The sequence below is a fragment of the Xenopus laevis genome, chromosome 4L (genome assembly GCF_017654675.1).
Source record: "Xenopus laevis strain J_2021 chromosome 4L, Xenopus_laevis_v10.1, whole genome shotgun sequence".
NCBI lineage: Eukaryota > Metazoa > Chordata > Amphibia > Anura > Pipidae > Xenopus > Xenopus laevis.
In genome coordinates this window covers 116,416,550-116,439,086 of record NC_054377.1, presented here as the reverse complement: position 1 = coordinate 116,439,086, position 22,537 = coordinate 116,416,550, and the positions used below count along the sequence as shown (strand labels likewise).

The following is a 22,537-nucleotide window of genomic DNA, read 5'->3' as shown; positions in this document are numbered from 1 at the left end:
AGCCCTTATTTTATAAAATGGCAATTTTCTATTTATGATTACACAATGGCAGATACTACTAAAAAAGTATATTATTATGAAAATGGTTTATTTACATGAAGCAGGGTTTTACATATGAGCTGTTTTATGCAATATCTTTTTATAGAGACCTACATTGTTCAGAGAGTATAGTTTTCCTTTAAGTACAAGGTACAGTTTCATTACTACAGAGAAAAAATAAATAATTTTTAAAAATTCAATTATTTGATTATAATGGAGTTTATGGGAGGTGGCCATTCTTAAATTCTGAGCTGTCTGGATAGTGGGTTTCCTTATAACAGATCCTATACCACCTTCATAAAAGGCACCCAGAGAACATTTATTTACAAATCGAACCATGTACACTGGCTTAACCATAAAGATATAGATATGACAGTTTGGATACTGCGGTCAATAAAGGACTAATGTGCCTAAGAGCTTATTAAATAAACTGGCTGGAGAAGTGATGGCGAGCAATAAAGTGTCCAAAAAGTATGTAGCATCAACAGTCATGCTTTGCTGTTTTAGAGTTCTCCTGGTGTATGGAAATAGATAAATAAAGAAAGCAACTTCATTAGGATCAGTATGTGTGGCTATATGGGAATTCATGCATATATATTTCTATTTCAGCATGGATACAAGTATGTACACCACACATACTGAATAAACAGGATTCCCAGGAGGATGCCTTTGTAGTCTTAAGTACATAGAGTCTGCAGGAAACCCCAAGAAGCTCTAGCACATCCGAGAAAGACGCCTCTCACACTTTCCATTCATTCCTGAGCCAAAAAACATCCACATCAGGGGGCTCAAGTTAGCACATGTCTGAGATCACAACTTAACCTTTAAACGCCAAGGATCTAGAAGTCAGTTTTTAGAACAAAGCATCTCTGGAAACAATCTAAGATGGAATAAAAGTAATTGTGCAAAATTTTCAGCTGCAGCAAAAAGATCCCAAACTAGACAGAACTGCTGCAGAAGAGACCATATTAATAGAGATCGGATTGATTTGTGCTTTAAAATGCTAAGCAATAAATTACAGGCACCAAAAAGCATATAAACAGCCCTCAAGTGATTTTTTACCCACTAAGGGAGTTATTTATCAAAGTCTGAATTTATCTCAATATTTTCTGCTACAAACTCTGATCAAATCTGCTCGGTCTTTTTACGCTTATTTATTATTACATTTTCCTGGAAAATTAGCTTTTGGGAAAAAATCTGATTCACGATTTTTCGGGATTTTTTCATCCGATTTTCACAATTTTTTTCTGAATTTTTTAACCCGAAAACGTTGGGGTATTGCACAACACCCAGCATACATCAAAAAAACTTTGCGGTATCTCCCATTGACTTATATAAAACCTCGACAGGTCTGAGATGCCGGATTTTCAGATTCAGACTTTTATATCCTCAGGGTTTAATAAATTCTGGAAAATTTGTGATTCTTTTAAAGGTCTGATGTTATGAAAAAAAAAAATTACACAAACCCCCCTAAAAGTATGGGATCTATTTTTTGGAATGCATGGGGCCTGGGGGTTTTCTTTACAATGGATCTTTCTGTAATATCACACCTTAAAGGGGTTGTTCACCTTTGAGTTCATTTTTAGAATGATGTAGATAGTAATATTATGTAACAATTTGCTATAGGTTTTCATTTTTTATTATTTGTAGTTTTTTTGTAGTTTCGTTATTTAGCTTTTTATTCAGCAGCTATCCAGTTTGCAATCCCTAGCGTCCAATTTCTAGCGTTTGTAGCATCCAAATTACCCTAGAAACCATGCATTGATTTCAAGAATAGACAATAGGAGAGGGCCTGAATAAAAAAAGAAGTACCAAAAGCAGCAATAGCAATACACGTGTAGCCTTTGTTTTTCTAGACGGGGTCAGTGACTCCAATATGACAGCTAGAAAGATTCAGAAAAAGATGGCAAATAATTTAAACATAAGAAATAATAAAAAAATGAAGGCCAATTGCAAAGTTGCTTAGAATTAACTTCAAATTAAATAAACCCAATTGGATTGTTTCGCCACCATTACGTACAAAAGTACAGTCAGCTTATTACAGAAAAATAAGTAAAATCATTTTTAAAAATTAAAATACATTTCTTGAAATGGACTATCTGGGGTAAATTTATCAAAGTGGGAAGCCTAAGATCCCCACAGTCCACTAGGGTGAAATTCCTGCACTCACCATTCATTTATATGGCAATTTAAAAGGCGTAATTAACAAATGAGGAATTTTTACTTTCACACATTGATAAATACTCTTAAAAATCCCACATAAATTAATGGAGAGTGGCGGAATTTCACTCTAGCGGACTGTGGCGATCTCAGACTTTTCTCTTTGATAAATAAACCTCTATGGGAGATAGACTTCCCTTAATTCTAAGCTTTCTGGATAACAGGTTTCTTCGATAAGGGATCCAATATCTGAAATAGAAAGCTCATATGCATGGTAGCAACTAAGGCTTCATATAACTCATCACTTCCAATCGCTCAGTGCAAACGAGTTAGTAAATTGGGTTCTACGCATCAGTTATTTAAAGGCAGGCACTTATATCAATGATGTATAATACCTGTAAAGTGCTTTGTATTATATTGCAGTTATAAACATAATGGATAATGCAAATAAAGGAAAACATGAAAGAATAAATAAAAACACTACAATATAGCGTAGTACCCTGATCTAAGAAATGTATTCCATGGAAAAGCGAGATCAGAAAACTGCAAACCATGGAATTAATAGAAACAACCTTGACTCTTGCACTGATGCAGTGTGAACCCCACAGAGACCTACAAGCTAAAACTAAAGAGATTCCAACCAAAATTCTTTAGTGTTCTCCGCTATCTCTTCACTAAAGGCAGACCCACTCGGAGATAATATTTAACGTATTAATAATACATGCTTGAAAGCTTCAATTAAACTTTTATGTTAAGTTTATTAACTTCCTTACTCTCAAAGTTCTAAACCACAAGAATGCAGGACAAGAATTTTCTATAAAGTTTTACAATGTTTGCACATTATAGGGGTAAGTATTGGTTTACACAACATTTTTGCCAAGAACACATTATGGGGACACTTTGAATTGCTCATAAAAACACAAGCACACAAAAACAGGGATTGTGTTGAATACATATTCTGCCTGTTGTTTTAATTAAAAAAAAAAAAAAAAAGTTCAGCAGCAGTGAAATTAATCACGTTAATTTTAAAACTGACCACTCAAGTTTGTGGTTCTCCAGAGCAATTGTAGGGGATAAAGATATGCATCAAAGCATTGATCACAGTGAAGCTCCCTGAACAATATAGTTCTCCTTACCTGTGAGCCCGAGTCAAAGGCAGGGGTTCATTATACAAAGATCTTTATATATAAGAAAGCATGTTGTTTTTTGGAAATTAGAGATTTCCAGGCATTTTCTGGGAGATGCTTGGTTCCAGAGTTAATTTAGTTGCAAGATACTATTGAGAGGATATAATTGGCAGTATTGATGTCACTTTTACAGGTATGGGACCTGTTTTCCAGATAATGGATCTTTCTGTAATTTGGACCTTCACACTACTAGAAAATCATTTAAACATTAAATAAACCCAATAGGTCAAGTACAAGCTACTGTTTTGTTATTACAGAAAGGAAATCATTTTTAAAATTGTGCATTATTTGGTTAAAATTGAGTCTATGGGGCAGATTTATTAAAGGGCGAAGTGACTAATGCTAGCGAAAATTCGCCAGCATGACATCATTTCGGTACATCGCTGATTTTCTAACGGTCGCTGGCATAACTTCGCTACCGAGGGAAATAGACTCTAGCGGTACTCCGCTCCCCAACGCCTGGCAAATTTGCGCTCTGGCGAATGGACGTAACTAAGCAAATTCACTAAGATGCGGATTTTCGTGAATGTTACCTCATGCGCCAGACTTGCCTTCGCAACCTCACACCAGGCGAAGTGCAATAGAGTAGATACAACTTCCTCAAAAAAAATATTTAAAAATTTTTTCTAAGTCCCAAAAAACGCTGACGATTTTTCATGGTGATAGGCTGCAAAAGATCGTAATTTTTTCCTGGGGTACCCGGCTTCCCCCCTACATTTCCTAACATATGGCACATAAAATATACAGTGGGTTCATGTGTAGGGCAATATAACAACTCTATTGTATTAAGCTTCCCTGGGCTTGTTTAGTGTTCTATATTTGCTGCAACATATACGTCCATTCAACTTTAACTTCCCGCCGTTTGCAAATGACGCAATGCTATTGCAACTTCGCTTTGCTTGCAGCAGTAACGTTCGGCGCCCTGGACGCAAATTCGGAATTTAGTGAATTAGCGTTGTCCTGGCAAATATACACCTGGCGAAGTGTTGCGATGTGAGTGAAGCCATCGCTGGCGAATTTTCGGAGGTTAGTAAATTTGCCACTATGGGAGATGGCCTTTTCATAATTCGGAGCTTTTAAGATAATGGGTTTCCGGATAACAGATACCCGTGATGCTACTATAACCTAGTTTTTCTGCCAAGAAAAAAAGCTCTTTAGGGTATAATCAATAACAAATTGTTTTATCTTACAGAACACCCAAAACTATGTCAATATACTGTATAAAAACAAAAAAAATCTGTTTACAGAATAGAGGCTTAATTCTACCTCAAAACATAGGAGATGTAGTACTAATGCATTTGAACTTAATCAACTTTTCAATGTACATTATCGGTAGTTTTCACTTATTTTAAAGTAACAGGATTGCAATTGCCTTGTCCTTTTCTGCACTGGCAGTTCTGATAACAAACAATGTAGCTGAGGTCAGTGCCCCCCCCCCCCCCCCCCAAAAATTTGTAAAATGTGACTTGTGCTCTAGGAACAATATAAATTTCAGTACAAAGCACAATTATGTAATTCATTTGATGAATACAATTGACACCTAATTTATACATAGGCATGGGATCTCTTGTACAGAACCTTGCTATCCAGAAGGCCTCACATGAAGGCCATCCCCCATGGAGCCCATTTAAAGCAAATATACAGTAATTATTTCCTTTTCTTTACAATGAAACAGTTCCTTGTACTTGATGGCAACTAAGCTGCATAAATCCAATACAATTCTGCTGTGCTCGTTTCATTTAACATGTTATTAGATTTAAAGTATGGCGATCCAAATGATAGAAAAACCCTTACCCAGAAAACCTCAGGTCTCATGAAAGGCAATATGCGATGAACAAATGCAAGCCTCTAGCTTGGTGCATATGAAGTAGAATAATTTAAAGGCATGTGGGGAGGAGAAAGAGTGCTGGTGAGTGAAAGCATCCCCCCAATAGTAAGAAAAGGGGTGTGAAATGTAAGCATTGAGTATGGGGACAATGATATGTGTTGTTCATACACCCTTTTAGAGAGATATGAAGTTTAACTTCTCCTTTAAACTCGCTTTATACAACAGGAAATAGATACAGTATGCTATATATGGCATAAATGAAAAAATGTAACCCAAGCTGTACCATTTTACTAAATCTCGTAAAAAAATTCATAATGTTAGGGAAAAATTGCAGCAGCTCATGTCTATGATGGGGTCACTGAACCTTCTACTTTATACGGGAGCGATCCAGGCACACATTGCCGGTTAGACAATTTCCATAAACCTGAGAAAGTCACGGAGCGTGAAGTCTAGAACATCCGCCTGTGTATTAGTTTCATTCTGCCGATAAACTCACACTTTTAAGAGAGGCCAAACCTTTCATCATGCAGCAAAATGTTTTTTTCCATAATAAAGGCTGTCGTCTGACTAATAGCCAGGATTATCAAAAACATGTGTCCATGATAAGCTTTACGTCATGATATATCACTTCAGGCATAAAATGCTCTGACACTTCAGTGTATGAATATCTAATTACCAAGTAAAGCGGTATGAAATGGTGAGCAGTAAAACAACATGATTTGTTTACCACTATGAATTAGTCATTTGCAAGGAGGACAGCCAATGAGAAAATGCATGCTTTATTATGTATTTCATTCACAGGGACTAATGGAAATAATGTGCCCCACCTATAGCTGAAGCCAAACTGGTCTTAAACTGTACCCTAGCAATAACTAGCAACAGTAAAACTTTAGCAGTTTTCAATAAAATCTACTTTTAACCTCAACTACAATATTGCCAGTGTGACTAAAAATTGCCCAGTGCAATAGTGAATATGTATATGACTCCATATGGAAAGTTGAGATTTTCTTGCTGCATTGTGCTAGTGTTGCTAATTTTTTTCATTTTTATTAGTTTAAACATTAAACAAGCCTGTTGTTCACCATAAACTAAATCACAGAATTTACAGTGTTTACTTGTATAGCAATAAAATATTATTATTACAATATTAGGAATGGTGTTGCTCTTAACAGGCTTTCAGGGAGCTCAAGAAAGTCACCAGCATTTCACTCCACAGCTCCCTACCCTACAGCTCACATCATCCTTCCTGGTTTTGCAGTTTGGAGAGGGTGCTGAGTGACTGCCTATTTGACAATTCCCTGCACATTACTTGAGATAAATATTGATTTTGTGTTGACTGAGGTCGATGCCTTCATGAATGAGGAAAGCTCTTGGAGTTGCAAAGAATCCCCTTTCCCTGAAAATAACCCACTCAAAATAGAGCCATGTGATAATTCAATAGCCAGGATTATAAAAATGTCGTCAGCATAGTGCGTGATCGGCCTATAGGTCAATAGACTGAGCGATCAAGGTGGGGGGGACAACTGTTACAATCAAAAGAACAGTACTCCTAATGTAAGTATTCCCCACCGTAGGGTAGTGGCACATGGGAAGTTTTGTCGTCCATGAATTTTGATGCGCGGGCATCACATCTCCCGAAAATGTCTCTCCATTGACAGTCATTGAAATCACTGGCGGTATCCCCAACTTATCTCTAAATCGCCCAAAGTTGACCACAGAGAAAACTCTGGGAAATTTAGCTATAAGTTGGGCATACCGCCAGTTATTTCAATGACTGGCAATGGAGAGGCATTTTTGGGAGATTTGTTGCCGCATCCATGCTTAAAGAATTGCGGGCGACAAATATTCCTGTGTGCCACTACCGTAACTGCAAATTAAGATATTTCTGTGCGCCACACTACTTTTATATCATAAACCATAGCCTCATCATCATACAAAACAAATACCTGTAGTATGTGGCACAACTATAATTTTAAGTTGGCATGTTTGCAGCTTATTATAATTGCACTCTTTATCACCACTGATAGCTATTTAATTTAAAGGGGACCTGTCACCCAAACATAAAAAGCTGTATAATAAAAGTTATTTTAAAATTAAAAATGACATCCAAATTCCTTTTTTTTTTTTTTTTTAAAGCATTCATAGCTGTTGTAAACTCATTTAAAAATCTCAGTTGTCAATCAAAAATTGCCTGCCCCTCTTCTATGCCTTAGGCATAGAGGTGGGGCAGGCAATTACTTTCACTTGCCATTCAGCATTTACTAGATGTCACTGCACTCCCTACATTCCCCCAGTTCTCTTAACCATTTAATTGTGTAACCAGGGCATGGGGACAGACATCAGGTCCATGCAAGGCTTACCTTAATAACAGTGTCCACAAAATGGCTCCTGCCTGCTTGCTGTTCCCAGACTGAAGAAATTCAGATAATTTATATAGTGTAATTAAAGTTAATTTTGCTTGACTGACACTATAAAATAGGATTTGGATTCATTTTTTTCGGATGACTGGCCACGAATTTGCAAGATTATCTACTTTTGCTGCACACAGCTACGAAATCCCAACGCAAAAGCTAAACTGGGTGTTGTTGTAAATATCTTGAGCTGCTGTAAGGTTAGAGAATGGAGTCTTTTCAACAGAGTTTTAAGTTTCCATTTTTGATTGACAAATCTCTACTTTAAAAGTAGACCATATATGATTAGACTATGCATCTCTGCATCTATCCACAGTATGCTTTACCTCAATATGTAACAGAGCATATAAAGTTACATGTAACCAACAGGTTAATTACCAGAGCTTCACATTTTGTTATCTCAGGTAAATAATGAAGGAGTTGCTAATGTGGTACAGAGTCATGTTGTAAGAGATATGCTTAACAAACTTACATCGGTTCCAGAATCCACAGACCTCATGGATGCTGGGATGACAGGTTTCACTGGTGACGTTTTAGCACACTGTGGAAGAGTAGGGGTGAGGATGTTCATAGATGGTGTTGGGATCGTTGTTGTACCTCCACCCATGGTAAGGACTTGCTGTGTTGTAACAATACCAGATGCAGGAAGCTGTACGACTGTAGAAGGAGCAAGCAGGACTGGTTGGCCTATTTAGGACAATAAAAAGGGGCAATAATGAACTACTGCTGTAATAAATCTATTCAATTACTTACTAACATGATACATTTTGAGCTTTTTAGCAAAATAAAGTAGGGCTAACACTTCCCTTACAAAAAGGTCTCTCTCAGTAAGCTGTGGAAACTTTTCTTGTGGGGTAAGAAAACGGTGGTTTTTATTTTTCAGACACTTGCTTTTTCCTGTAGAATCTATGAAGATCCACGCTCACCCTAAGAGTAACGTTTTGTAGTAAATGCGTCAAGCCTTTCAGTGAAGGAGAGCACTCAGACGCAGATTAACTGCTAGTGATTATTTTTATTCATGCTGCTCGAAACGTTTTGCTTTTTCTTGCCCTCATTGTCTAGAGGGAAGATTCCAACAAACATTATGTGGTTATCTACCCCATCTAAATCTCTCCCACTAACCTCTCTCGATTCTCTCTGGAAAAAAAGAATCAACTTTCCTTACTGGTCTAATTTATCAAACCCTCAAGTTATTGCACAAGTAAATCCAGTTAGAATATCTTATTCAACTGCGATCATGCTAGGGCAGGAGTGCTTGTACTTTACTAATGTGAGGTCTACTTTTAGTGATGTTGTCCCATTATGATCTATTGTGTCTGGAGATCTACTGATCACCAGCTAAAGGTCTACTGGTAGACCCTGATCTACCTTTTGGGCACCCCTGTGCTAGGGCGTAACAACAAAAGTAACATTTTACTTAAATTGATCATTCTGAGTGATCAGGCTAAGCATTCATTTACAACAGCCGCAGAACTGACTGACTGACTGCCAGACACTTCTTAATACACTTCCTCTGTTTCAGATGAGCCAGGATCCACTCCTACACCCTGAAAGTGTCTGAAATCATCACATATATCAGTATTCTAGGAAATATAGGGCAGATTGGTACCAATTATACATTTTAAACACTGTGAGGCTCATTTATCACCATTGGGAAATTTAAAAAAAAATATTCTAATCAAATCTTTCAACCAGAATTCTCTACTTCCAGGTCATTCCAGACTAGGTATTAAAAAATAAATTATTTTCTAGGTTTTAAAATGAACAAGGCTTTCAAATTAAGCAGGAAAACAGACCAAATAAATAAATTGCAAAAACACCACAACATAGACAGCTTGGAAAAGCTCAATATTAATATTTTCTAATCCACACTGACGAGAAGTGACTGAAACCCACACATGACATTGAATGCCCCTTCCCTCAGGGACATATTTGGTTAGTTTGTTTTAGAACAAGATTACACTAGAAAAATAGCACAAGTTTTTAAATTATTCTTTTGGGATGCAGAGAAGGTACAGCAGCACAAGCACAGGCTTTCAAATGATTTGCTGCCATCTAGTGCTAAGATTGGGTGATGCTGGTTTAGAGAAAAAAAGGAATAAGTCAGTAGAATTTAAATATTAATATTATTTCTGGGCATTATTGGAAAAAAAAAGAATACATTTACTGTTCATAAAACTAATGTAAACAATTCAGCTGGTTATGTACAAAGAGCAACAAAGCAATTTAATGTTCTGGATTAAATCAGTACTAAATCAGATGTTTACTTGCACCTGGCCAGACTATGGAGCTGGTGCAAGAATTGTTGGTGAGGTGAAATGGTAAATAGCTTGTTTTTTTCACTGTATTTTATGCACCTGATGAAGGCTGTTGTAGCCGAAACATGTTGTGCAGGAGTGTCTGCGAAATAAAAATGAAAACATTTTAAAACATAAAGGTGTGCTCTCCGGCTATTTTTGATTTACTTGGAATCCTTGCAATGTGGCACGGGGACTGCGGCTCGTTGAGAAGCACTGAACACACGGATGACTACTATAAGGACAATTTCATATTTGTTCTGCTCACATTCAACTGAAACATGAAGAAAAGTAATAGACTACTTACCAGCAGATGGAGCTTGCTGCAGGGTAATAAGTGGCTGCTGCTTTCGTAAAAGCGTTGTTAGAGGCTGGAAAAATATTGTTTTGGACGCAACAGTTGCAGAGGCTTGGATATCAGCAGAGGCAGGAATTATTATAGCTTTCGGTTGAATGGATGGTTTTGGTACCACTGGAGGCAGCTTCCTCTGTGTAATAGAGGTGTTTCCTGTAAGAGAAGTTAAATTAAATAAACAGCACTGTGACTGCAAGCAATAAGGACAAAGAGCAACAAGGCACCCACGTTTCATTTCTACTAATGCATAGGGCTGCTGTAATGTTTTCCACAGAATAATCAATATGCAACACGGGTTATTTATCAAAGGTCACATTTTAGATTTCTTTATACCTCCAATGAACTCGCAACTCGAATGTTTTCTAATTTAAGAAAAAACTTGAACGGAAAAAATTCGATATCAGCGAGTTTGGGGGTCAACAACTGAAAACTTGAAATGATGGAGGTTTTGACATAACCCTCTAAAAAAAAAACGCTATTGATGGAACAGTTCTGTGTAAAAATAAACTGTGCAAAATAAAATAAATATTAAAGTTAGTTAGCCAAAAATGTAATGTATAAAGGCTAAAGTGACTTGATGTCTAACATAACAGAAAACAACTTCCTGCTTTTCAGCTCTCTAACTGAGTGACTTACAGTTATGACCCATGTGCTCCCCCCCCCCCAAAGCAACGATTGCCTGGTAACCAATCAGTGTAAACCAAGAGAGCTGCAAAGCAGGAAGTAGTGTTCTGGCTATTATGTTACACATCCAGTCACTCCAGCCTTTATACATTACATTTTTGCTTAACTAACTATATTAGAAACATTTTTTTATTTTGCACATCCTATCTATTTAACCAGTTTTTATTTTTACACTGAACAATTCCTTTAACATCTTCAAATGGTTCAATGGACCTCTGCCACTGATTTCTACCTGACCTCGACAGGTTTTAGATGGTGTATTTTTGGACTGGAGCTATTTCCAGGGTCGGGGTATAATAAATCTCAAAATATTTCGGTTTTTTTAAAAAAAAAAAAAATATATATATATACTGGAAAAATTCAAGTTTTTTTTACCTGAAAAATCTATTTTTTTTTTTGCTCAAAAAATAGCCATAGAAACTCTAATTTTTCATGGAAAACACAACTCGAACCTTAATGAATCTGCCCCTTAGTGTTCTATTGCTTACATCCAGGGATCTTACAGTTTACACCAGGGGTGCCCAAAAGGTAGATGGGTATCTACCAGTAGACCTTTAGCTGGTGATCTCAAGACACTGTGATAAAACATCTCGTCTAAATTACCCTCCTATTTTATGCTTTTCATGCAGATATTTATTATGTTAAGGTTACATAAGAAATAGTTGTTTGTTAAATATAGCAATATACATTTTATATTATATTGAAATAATATTTTCCATGGAACAGAATGCTAACAATGTTTTAATGTATGTAGATCATAATGGAACAACATCACTAAAAGTAGACCCCGCATTATTAACTCCAGGCTTACACCGACATCATTGTCCTAGAAGGGGCACATATGGATTGTAAGTAAAGGAAATAAAGAGGCTGTGGTACGCAAAATAAGCTCGATAAATTCATACTGGTTGCAAAAAAATAAATAAATAAATAAATAAAATCCTACTGGGCTTGTTTCAATGCACTTTTTCATATATTAATAGTAAATAAGGATTTTCTTCCAAAGCCTACCACCAAAAATAAGTATTGATTTGGTTTGAATATAGTTGGTCTTTCCTGTAAACATTTCTTTTGATTTTTTAACACTGCAAGATACGTAGGAGTATTATTTCGTTAATGGATTTGCTTACATCCACTTTGTATCACAGCTGTCAGACAAATGCAAAATCTAGCTGTCACCAATAGTAACAGGCAGATTCAATTTAAATAAATGACGGACTGCATTGGTGGTTCTCTGCCAGCTGAAAGACATCAGCAGAAAATTTGCTTCATGTGCAATATGCCCAAGTGGAAAGTCATAGGCTAATGAAAACTGCCATAGTGATGATGAATGGATCAGTGTAATGAGTGAGAGTACATGAGGGTTCAGTAACCAGAGTGCTGCAATATGGTCATAAAACAAATTACTAGTAGCCAAACCACATACCTAGCCAAAACATTAAAGAAAATGACGATGGGACAAACAGCATATATTTTTTAGTGGTGGTTACACAAACAGAGAACTGATCATTTTTTCTCTTGAGAAGAGTGCCTTGTCTGTAAAAGATAAAATTCTCTTTTTTGTCTAGCGTTGCTTGGGGAAAAGGGGGGCAACTGAAGAATTACAGGATATCCTTGCACCACTGTGCCATAAGGAAGCAAATGTGTATCAGTAACATCAAAAAATGTAAGTGTTTTAAAATAAAGAAAGTACGATGTAGTGTTTCCCTGTACTGCTAAAACTATTGTGTTTGCTTTAGAAACACCACTATTGTTTATATAAATAAGCTGCTGTGTAGCAATGGAGGCAGCCATTCAAAGGAGAAAGGGCTCAGGTTACACAGCAGATAAGCTCTGTTGAACATAATGGTGTTATCTGTTATCCACTATTTAACCTGTGCCATATAGCCTTTTTTCAATTTCCACCATTGCTACACAGCAGCTTGTTTACATGAACTATAGTAGTGTTTCTGAAGCAAACAGATATTTTCATTACTTTAAAACACCATTTTTTTGGTGTTACTGTTCATTTAAGTAAAATGAATGGCCCATGTATAATAATTGACTAATTATAGAATAATCAAATAAACAAGATTTTAATAATAAAACAGGATATTAATTAACAGTTTCAGAGAGATAAGAAAAAAACTATCAATGTTATAGACAATAATGTGGAAGTAAGGCTTGATAATCCGACTGAATAAAATGTTAACATTATAACTGTAGAACTGCACTGTGACGATTAAATGGTATACAATTTTACCTGGACTAGCCAGAGTTTAATATAAGCCAGCGTTTTCTATGCACTGTAGGTCATAGCATTCATTTTTTTCCCCATAAATACTGTTTCCAGTAGCAAAATAAAACATAAAAATAGCAATAAATGTTGCTTATTCTTTTGGCAAGCTGCTCAGATCCACAAGTCATGGCACTACAAGGCTGCAGCTGGATACTGTCAGATGAATTTACAACACCAATTGCAAAATAATCCCACAGAACGGAGAAATTCATGCAATGCCCTAATTAAGAATATGTAAGCATGTGCTACATATGTCACACCCCAACAAAACGGTTATGCATCACCGTACTCACTTTTTTAAAATGAATTTCCAGAAATGCTGCATTTAGAATAAGTCCATACCTGTAGTCTGGCGTGCAGTTACTATAGGTTTCTCTTCAGGAAGATCTGGAGACTTGGGACTTTTTGAGCAGTCAGAATATAATGATACAGGAGACAGCTGAGAACTGGATACATCAAGATCTTCCTGTTATATATGAACACACACAAAATTAAGAATAAGAACAGTGGTAGATTGTGGTAGTTGTGACATTCTGGCCCTATTTTCTAGATCCCTCAGATCAGGGAAACATGCCCTATTCAATGTATATGCAGAACTCAATGTTCACTTTACTACTAGAAAGGGAAATATTGGCAAATGTTATGCAATAAACATCAGTTTGTTTCCAGTATTTATTTAGGTATTTCCAGTATTTATTTAAGTAAACATAAAAATATCATCTGTAAAATCCAATCAGAGTCCACAGTACATAAAGGTAGAAATAGCACAATGCTTACTGGGCATTACTATAGCAATAATATATAAAGAATGCACAGAACTGCACAGTTCTACAATTCAGGTCTGGCCATGAGAGCACAGTTACACCAGGGATGTTGTAAGTGATGCAGTTGGGAAAAACTTTGTACTGGGGCTAAAAAAAATCAAAAGCTGCCAGTCTACTGTGGCAGTTTTTGCCCAAGGAATCCAAGTCATTAAAGGAATTGTTCAGTATAAAAATAAAATCTGGGTAAATAGACAGCCAGTGCAAAATTAAAATGTTTCTAATATAGTTAGTTAGCAAAAAATGTAATGTATGAAGGCTGGAGTGAGCTGATGTCTAACATAACAGAACACTACTTCCTGCTTTGCAGCTCCTTTAGTTTCCACTGATTGGTTACCAGTGATTAACAAATCAGTGACTTGAGGGGAAGGCACATGGGTCATAACCGTTTGCTTTTGAATGTGAGCTGCATGCTAAGGAGCAATTACAAACTCACTAAAACAGTTATGTGTGATGTGGCCCCCCTCAAAGTCGCTGATTAACTCAGAGTTAGAGAGGTGAAAAGCAGGAAGTAATGTTCCGTTCTGTTAGATATCCCGTCACTCCAGCCTTTATAGATTACATTTCTGGCTAACTAACTAGATTAGAAACATTTTTTATTTTGCACAGCCAGTTTTTGTTTTTATACTGAACTGTTCCTTTAAAACGGCAATTTTACAAAATGCTGTTGCTACTGAAAGCAGTTTCTACCAGTCTCTTATTGGACTTCTAGTTCTGAGCTTAAAACAATTTAGCACAAGTCAGCTCTCCTTCATCAAGATTTTCCACAATTCCTTGCATGTTTATTCACAGGTCTCGTCAGCCTTCAGCCAATTATATTATTATTATTATTATGGGCTTCCACTATTTACTGGTACCAGCCAAGACATACTGTATATGGGTGTGCCTGTTAAATCAAAAACACCTCTAACAGAGATAGAATAGGCTGTGCATTTACTTACTGGCACAAACTGAGAAGAAGAGGCTAAAGAATCAACAGAGGATGGGGAAGTCACAGAGGTGATGGATGACGCAGGAGACAAAGGATCGAGTTTGATACCCTCATCTAAATGTTGAGAGGAAAGAAATGTTGTTATTTCTACATTAAAACGTTATTTCTTATATTTGTATTATATACATTTTATACACACACACACACACACACACACACACACGACTCAATTTTTAATTCACTATAATATTGTTTAGCTTAGTCTTCTCTCTAGGTGACATTCACATACAATACTGCAAATTGTTTTTATTTGTCAAACAAGATTCAGGAACAACTGGCAAAAGCAGATCTGGGATTTTTCAGTAAAATGATATAAAGATCACAATTTTCTTAAAGTAGAATGAAATGTAAAAACACTTTGGAGGTGGAAATTTGTTGGGTAACTCCCAGTGACTAAAATGGCTGATGTTTTGTCCTGGGCTGACTTGCCACTTCTTTTAAAAACAAACCAGTCCAGGAGACATTCCTGAAGGGCACTGTATTGTCAACTTCTTTTTTGTTCTTAAGTATGCCTTGTGCCTTCAGTGTGGGCACAGGCGCAGTACACATCCTATTCAGCATTACTGCAAATGTACCAGCTTGAAATGTTGTTTCATAACCCCAATCAAGGAAAAAGAAGGCATCACAACATCAGGAAAGTACCCTGGGCCAGTTTGTTTTTAAAGAAATAGCCAGCCAGTTTGGGATAACACATCAGTGTATTTAACTCCCAGTGTTTTACATTTCTTTTTCCTTTAAAGCAGTTCAGTGTAAAAATAAAAACTGGGTAAATAGATAGGCTGTGCAAAATAAAAAATGTTTCTATTATAGTTAGGCAAAAATGTAATGTATAAAGGCTGGAGTGACTGGGTGTCTAATATAACAGCCAGAATCCAACTTCCTGCTTTTATATAGACCTTTCTGATAATGCTTACATAATTAAAGCCTTTCCTTCTCCTTAAAAACACGGTGCTTTTCTGGCATTTAAGGATATTTTTACTTTATTTATTCCCCGTTATTTATATAGTGTCAACATATTCCACAGTGCATTACAGAGATTATACATTATTCACCTTTCCCTCCCCTGTGGAGCTTGCAATCTAATGACCCTGTCACACGCAGATCCCAATGCTGCAAGGCAGACACATTAATAAATAGTAATGAGGTTAGATTCTTGTTGCACCACAGTTTAGAAATCAATGCAATCAAAGAATCAGAATCTGCTCTGTAGCGTCATCTTATATCACTAACAAATCTGATTTTCTGCTTGATGTTTTACAATGGCTGCCGAAGCTTAGCTTCTCAACAGCTGCCCACAGCACACTGAGCATGTGCAGTGTCACCAAAAGGCCAAGATGGTGCACTTCTGAGACAACTTTAAAGGCCTGGATTAGTACTGTTCTAGAAATGATTCATTAGTTGGTGCAGTAAATTTAGTGTTTAAAATATGGCATTTCTAAACATATTTATTTGTAGTGTTTAGGTCTGTACAGGGGGAAAAAGATAAGACAACAGTGGTCTAAATAGTCTCTGATCTACAAAATCATAAAGCTGGCAATCCGTAGAGCCGAATAGAGGACTATTGCCATAAAAAAATTATTGCTCATATTTATAAAAATGTCACTCAATGGATAACTGGTATTTGTTTATAATTGTAAGAATTTGCTGACTGTGCTGGTAGAGCTTGATGGGCTAGCTTTAATTAAAGTAGATCTCATAGTGATAATATCTGCTACGATTCCAGATCTAGCATATAAACTGAACTGCTCTTTGTACTACTAAGAAAAAAAACATTTGACTTTTATAGGCACAGTACTTTTAACATGATCGCTTGTCTGTTGAGGGTACTATCTTCAATACTAAGGGGCAGATTTATTAAAGGCTGAAGTGAAAATTCAAATTTTCAATTTTTTTTTTTTTTTGCTCAAAACTCTCAAATTCGAATTGTGAATTATACAAACTTGATTTGAGCTTTAATTAGAATTCCAAGATGTATTCGGCTATTTGCCACCTTAAACCTGCCGATTGCTGTATAAGTCAATAGGAGAGGTCCAGGGATCAATTTGGTGATGTTTGCAGCCTTCATGATATTCAAGTTTTTCCAATTCGAATCAAATTAGATTTGAGTTTTCAGGTTGATTAAATTCGTCCAAAATTTGTTTTTATTACCGTAATAAACTTCGATTGGACGAATTTTAGTTTATGGTAGTTTTAAATAACTAACATGAATTCAAAATTGGACCCTTGATAAATGTGCCCCTAAGTTTTTACTAGGTGTACTGACCAGGGGAATCCCACGGACAAGTATTCCATGCCATCAGGTCCATGTTGAAATCAAGGCTGTCAAAATGGTTTTCCTGGAACAAATATAAATAACATCTGTTTTATAAGAGAGAGGGCTGAGAAGACGGACATGTAGGAGGGAATTCAAATAAATTTCGTTAAAGAAAAATGACAAAAACGTGTTGTATAATAATGTTGCAAGTGCACCGACAAATTCACAGACCCATTTTCAGTTATTTTTCCACTTCTCCTGACAATTGTGCAAAAAATGCCATTTAAAGTGAGTGTGGCTATTTTTGTGTCAAAGATACGGTGTTTCTGAGAATTTATGGAACCCATGACAGTTTTACTAGAGTTTTTCTCTAAGACCATGAATATGTTGGGAGAAAATGTTGAAAACTGAATTTGGCTTAATTCTGTATAGAGAACAATTTTGAGCACAATAACAACGTTTTACTTTTTAAAAATTTTTTTTTAAATGTGGTGGTATTACAACAAATTCATAAAACTACAAGATACCTTCTGTGAAGTTGTTGTGCTTAGTACACTTTTACAATTTTGTGACAACACTTTCACAACTATGTACTTACCAACACTTTTGTGCATTCTCTCCAAATATATTAAATCAGGCATGTCCAAAGTGCGGCCCGGGGGCCAAATGCGGCCTGTCTTCAAATTTACACCGGCCCTCAGCCTCCATCATGAAATTAATAATAATACGGCGCGCCAGCACAGTGCAATCAGGAATTGCGTAGCAGTAATATTTGGGCACATTAGTGAAATGATCTGCCACTTTGTTTATACTGTTGCCTGTGTGCTGAAGCAATAGACACGTACTGGCACGTAGTGACGCCCTGCTCTCACATACTTCTTTAGGGCTGAAGGTGTCAATAGACGTACTGACGTGCCAGTACAGTAAACTACATGCCAGTATATGTCTACTGCTAACACCTTCAGCACACAGGCAGCAGTATAGACCAAGTGGCAGATTATTTCACTAATGTGCCCAAATATTACTGCTACGGCCATGCGATTCCTTGTTTAAACGAGTTAAATGATGTGAATGCTGCTTGTGTGCTGAAGGTGTTGGCAATAGACACGTACTGGCATGTACACCACTCTCGCATACTTCTTTAGGGCTGAAGGTGTCAATAGACGTACTGACGTGCCAGTACAGTAAACTACATGCCAGTACATATCTATTGCTAACACGATCAGCAACCAGGCAGCAGTATAGACCAAGTGGCAGATCATTTCACTAATGTGCCCAAATATTACAGCTAGACGAGTCCTTGTTTAAATGAGTTAAATGATGTTAATGGTTCAATGAATGTCAGGCTGAATGGTCGGCCCCCACACATTTTAATCTCACCAAATCTGGCCCACATTGCAAAAAGTTTGGACACCCCTGCATTAAATACAAAATAAAATTTAGACTGAAAAAAATTTAGAACTCACGTGAATTTCATTTTTCTCCTCCTGAAACATATGATCAACATCAACCAAGTCAGTAAGCTCATCGAAAAGTGAAGAATCTGAAAAAAAAAATTAAAAAAATCAGAGTCACAAATGATTCTTGGTAAATTAATTGCAACTCAATCAACAAAAAAACAGCCACTGCATAAGCAGCATGAAAATGGCTCCAAAATTTACAATGTATGAGTATTGTGTTTATATTTGACAATTTTTTTTATTTTTGCCTTTAAATTCGTAGACTACTTGATTACTATTATAATTGTTTTTTGCATGTTCAGTTAATAAAGATCTTTAATAAAGTGCTCACTTGAGGTTTTAATGTACCGGTATATTGCAGAAATTGACACTAATTAAAAATACTCAGTAGCTATTTGTAAATGTAATTGCTATGAATATAGTTCTTGCTTCGACGCCCAAAACAACGTAGCTGATTAACAGATCTGGCGAAGAACGGACTACTGAAACATTGTTTCAAAAGTCAGATCCAGAGAACAGAAAGGTATAAAGAAATACTGCTTTCAGCAGCAATTACGTTTACAAACAATGTTTAACCAACTGAAAATGTTTCATTCACATATAATGGAAAGTTCCATTTTTTATATTGGCTTTTATCATCCAAAGAAAAGTTTTTGGGTGAAGGACACCTTTAATAGCTTAAAGGGGAACTGCACAAAAACGTAAGCTATTGCGAAAAGCAAACATAACAACTTTGCAATATAAATCAATTAAAAAATATGCACAGTTCCCTAAGCCTAGCCCCCTGTTCTTCTGCTGATCTCTCTGACCACTTTGCTGAGCTGGCTGACTACTGTTACTTTGTATCAACAGTCAGCTGTCCTCAGCTTGCATCCTCCAACCCCTACAATTGTACAGGACATTGGTGAACATTGGGTTTATAACTCTGCAATGATATATTATACTGTCTATAAACTGTGGTGAAGTTGTTACAAATTGTAACATCAGTGTTTTAATCCCTCCTTCCCTGCCAGAATTTCAAATGATGCAGAAAGAGAAGAACTGTTTGCCATTTTCTATGCTGCTATGAAGCTGGTTTTTATTTATACTTTTTGAAGAAACAGGTAACGGTGATGGGTATATTAGGGGTTTCTGTGTTATGTGGGCCTAATCAAATTTTGGTTTGGAAGCTGTAGTTCCCCTTTAAAGACTCATGAACTAGCTTGCAGTGAATAAGCTCGTCCTGCCCTGGTGCACACAGGATTGTGATTTCTATAACATATACAAACACTGTTGCTCTCATTTCCTACCCAGCACTCATGGAGGTTTCAGGCAGCAGAAAGCTCTCAGAGCAGAGAAATGATGCAACTACAGGGAAATTTGTCACACTGCCAGAATTCTACTTACTATCAGGAAGAAGCTGCAAAAGTCAACAAACAGGTTGATGAAATGCAGTGTAACATATTTATGCCTGTAAATGAGTAAGTCCAGCTCACATTCGCCTACACTGGAGTTCTAAATACGTATGCATTCATTTACACTCCAAGCTTTTTAACAACCTGCTTGGTAAAGAATATATTTCATCATATACAGATATAAAATGTAAGAAAGGGTGTCTAGAACAAAGTCGTATTTAAAGGGATAATATAAACAAATTCCAAGCTGGAGAGCAACTGAACAAAAAGCTAAATAATAATTAAAATAAAACCCAAAAAAAAAAAAAAAAAAAAAAAAAATTGCAAATTGTCTCTGAATATCACTGTGTACATCATACTAAAAGTAATGGTGAACTACCATTTAAAATACATGGATTGGATGCGAGTACATCTGTGTTTTCCCCCGAACAGTGAACAAAACACAATGTGATTTTTTTTTTTGTCACTTTCCTGCAAAACCTCAACATTAAAAGCAGAGAAAAGTTGAAGGGTTTGTTTACCTTCCAAACCCTTTTTTCAGTTCAATTGTTTTCAAATTGTTCACCAGAAATAAAGACTTTTTTCAATACCTAATTTTTTTACAGTTTTACCATTTAACCAATATCTAAATTTAAAGTTTAATCTCCCTGTCTCTGATGTTTGTGTCTGGCAGCTCAGTAATCCAGATACAGATTATGAACTGTTACAATTTTGCAACATTTAGTTTTTCAGCAGCGTCCCTGGATTATTAGCAACTATTGTATCAATTCTAACAGCTGCCTGTAATGGAACTCAGGGATTCTGTTCAGCAGGGACAAAGATAAGAAATGTATCAACCAAATGTATCAATTTAGAACAGTTAACAGGGTCGGTGACCCCACCTCCCAGAGCTGCTTAAGGTGGTGAAAAATGACACTTTACACTTCAATATTAGAAAAACAATCACACATAGAAAATAGAAACTAATTGGAAAAAGCTGCAGTTTATGTATGCCTCTTCTTGAAAAAAATGCCCAGTGTTCTGGGCACTGTAGGACTTTGCCCAAGTGGGAAGAACGAGAGCCACATGAACTGCCACAGGACAAAGCAGCTGTGTCTTCCCATCAGGGACAGTGAAGACCGTGGAAGCACCAAATCCAGGATTTGTCAGATTTCAAGCCTTTTTCAGAAGGATTTGGGCAAATACAAGTGCCTCGCCAAATCATTTCCGAACAATAAATATCACATGACTTTAAGTCATGTAGAAAAAAAGCAAGTTTTTTGTTCTTTGTTCCCAACACTAATTGGTCTATGCAAATTAACAATCTGTGCTAGTACAGCAATCACAAGTGCTTCAGAAAATGAAAATTCTCCCGTTATTTTAGCATTTAGGCAGACATTTACATTATACATTTTAAAATTACACTAAAATTCTTTTCCACGGCTTCTATAAAAATGTGCCAAGCAATCCAGGTGGTTCTGCAGCACTGATCTGCTTACATAAAAATGAAGAAATAGCAAGAGTTTTGTTTAGGTAAGAGTGCAGAAGGAAAAGAACAGCCTGCTGTGAGAAATAATGCAGGTGGACACAGATAAGTGCATTCCATAGAGCATAAGTTGCTATTATTCACAGATGGAGAATTTAAACTGAATAGTTAGGAACTTGGAAAATGAAAAAAAATCACAGATTCTTCAACGTAGAAGAACGAGTTTGGGATTTGCAATCAAGCAACATTATATTAAAAGTTAACTCAAAGGTGAACATTGGGTTTATAACTGCAATTATATATTTGCCAGTAAGGTATATTTTTAAATCTTTCTGCCCATGGGACTACCTCGGAGCACTAAGCCTGGGAGTGGTTGCAACTCCCACACCTCCCTGTAGTTACACCATTCCGAAAAGTAACATCTTGGTAGAACCTGTAAACATTAACTGGCCACCAGAATTACTGTTTAAATGGATTCTGCCACAGGAAATCTCCATTCATAAACAATGTCATCCACCTATTTTGCTCAAGGTGTCAAGCTGTGAATTCTTTATAAAAGCACAAAGCTATTACACTGTTTCACACCCCTGCAACATAGAAAATATAACAAGAAATGAAATCGCAGAAGAAGTGTTATGAATAATATCGAACATGGAAATTTTGCCTTATGGAAAGTTGAAGTGACAAAACACCTGGGAGGAAGAGTCTACAGAAAAAGCAATGAGCCACCCTATATTCAGTTATTGTGTCCTGTACAATGATGGGTGAATCTGTGGCATTTGGCTTAGTCTAAAAATTCACTGAAAAATATGTGAAAGGGCAAAAAATGTGTGCATGCAAAACGAATTGAAGTCAATGGGTGTCAAAATTATTTTGGCGCGAGTGACAATTTTTATATGCGCGACTATTTTGT

The 22,537-nt window shown here is 36.4% G+C and overlaps 1 protein-coding gene across 3 annotated transcripts in view; it reads right to left on the bottom strand.

Annotated features, from left to right (window-relative positions):
- Nucleotides 1–22,537, bottom strand: part of atf6.L (activating transcription factor 6 L homeolog) — an 89,713-nt gene that overhangs the window by 64,528 nt on the left and 2,648 nt on the right. For all 3 annotated transcript variants that reach the window (XM_041590686.1, XM_041590687.1, XM_018258789.2), the window contains exons 2-7: nt 18,772–18,848; nt 17,315–17,387; nt 15,002–15,105; nt 13,582–13,705; nt 10,230–10,430; nt 8,098–8,312 (exon numbers count right to left, since the gene is read on the bottom strand). In XM_041590686.1, the coding sequence (XP_041446620.1) occupies nt 8,098–8,312; nt 10,230–10,430; nt 13,582–13,705; nt 15,002–15,105; nt 17,315–17,387; nt 18,772–18,848 (794 nt within the window). The remainder of the gene's footprint in view (nt 1–8,097; nt 8,313–10,229; nt 10,431–13,581; nt 13,706–15,001; nt 15,106–17,314; nt 17,388–18,771; nt 18,849–22,537) is intronic.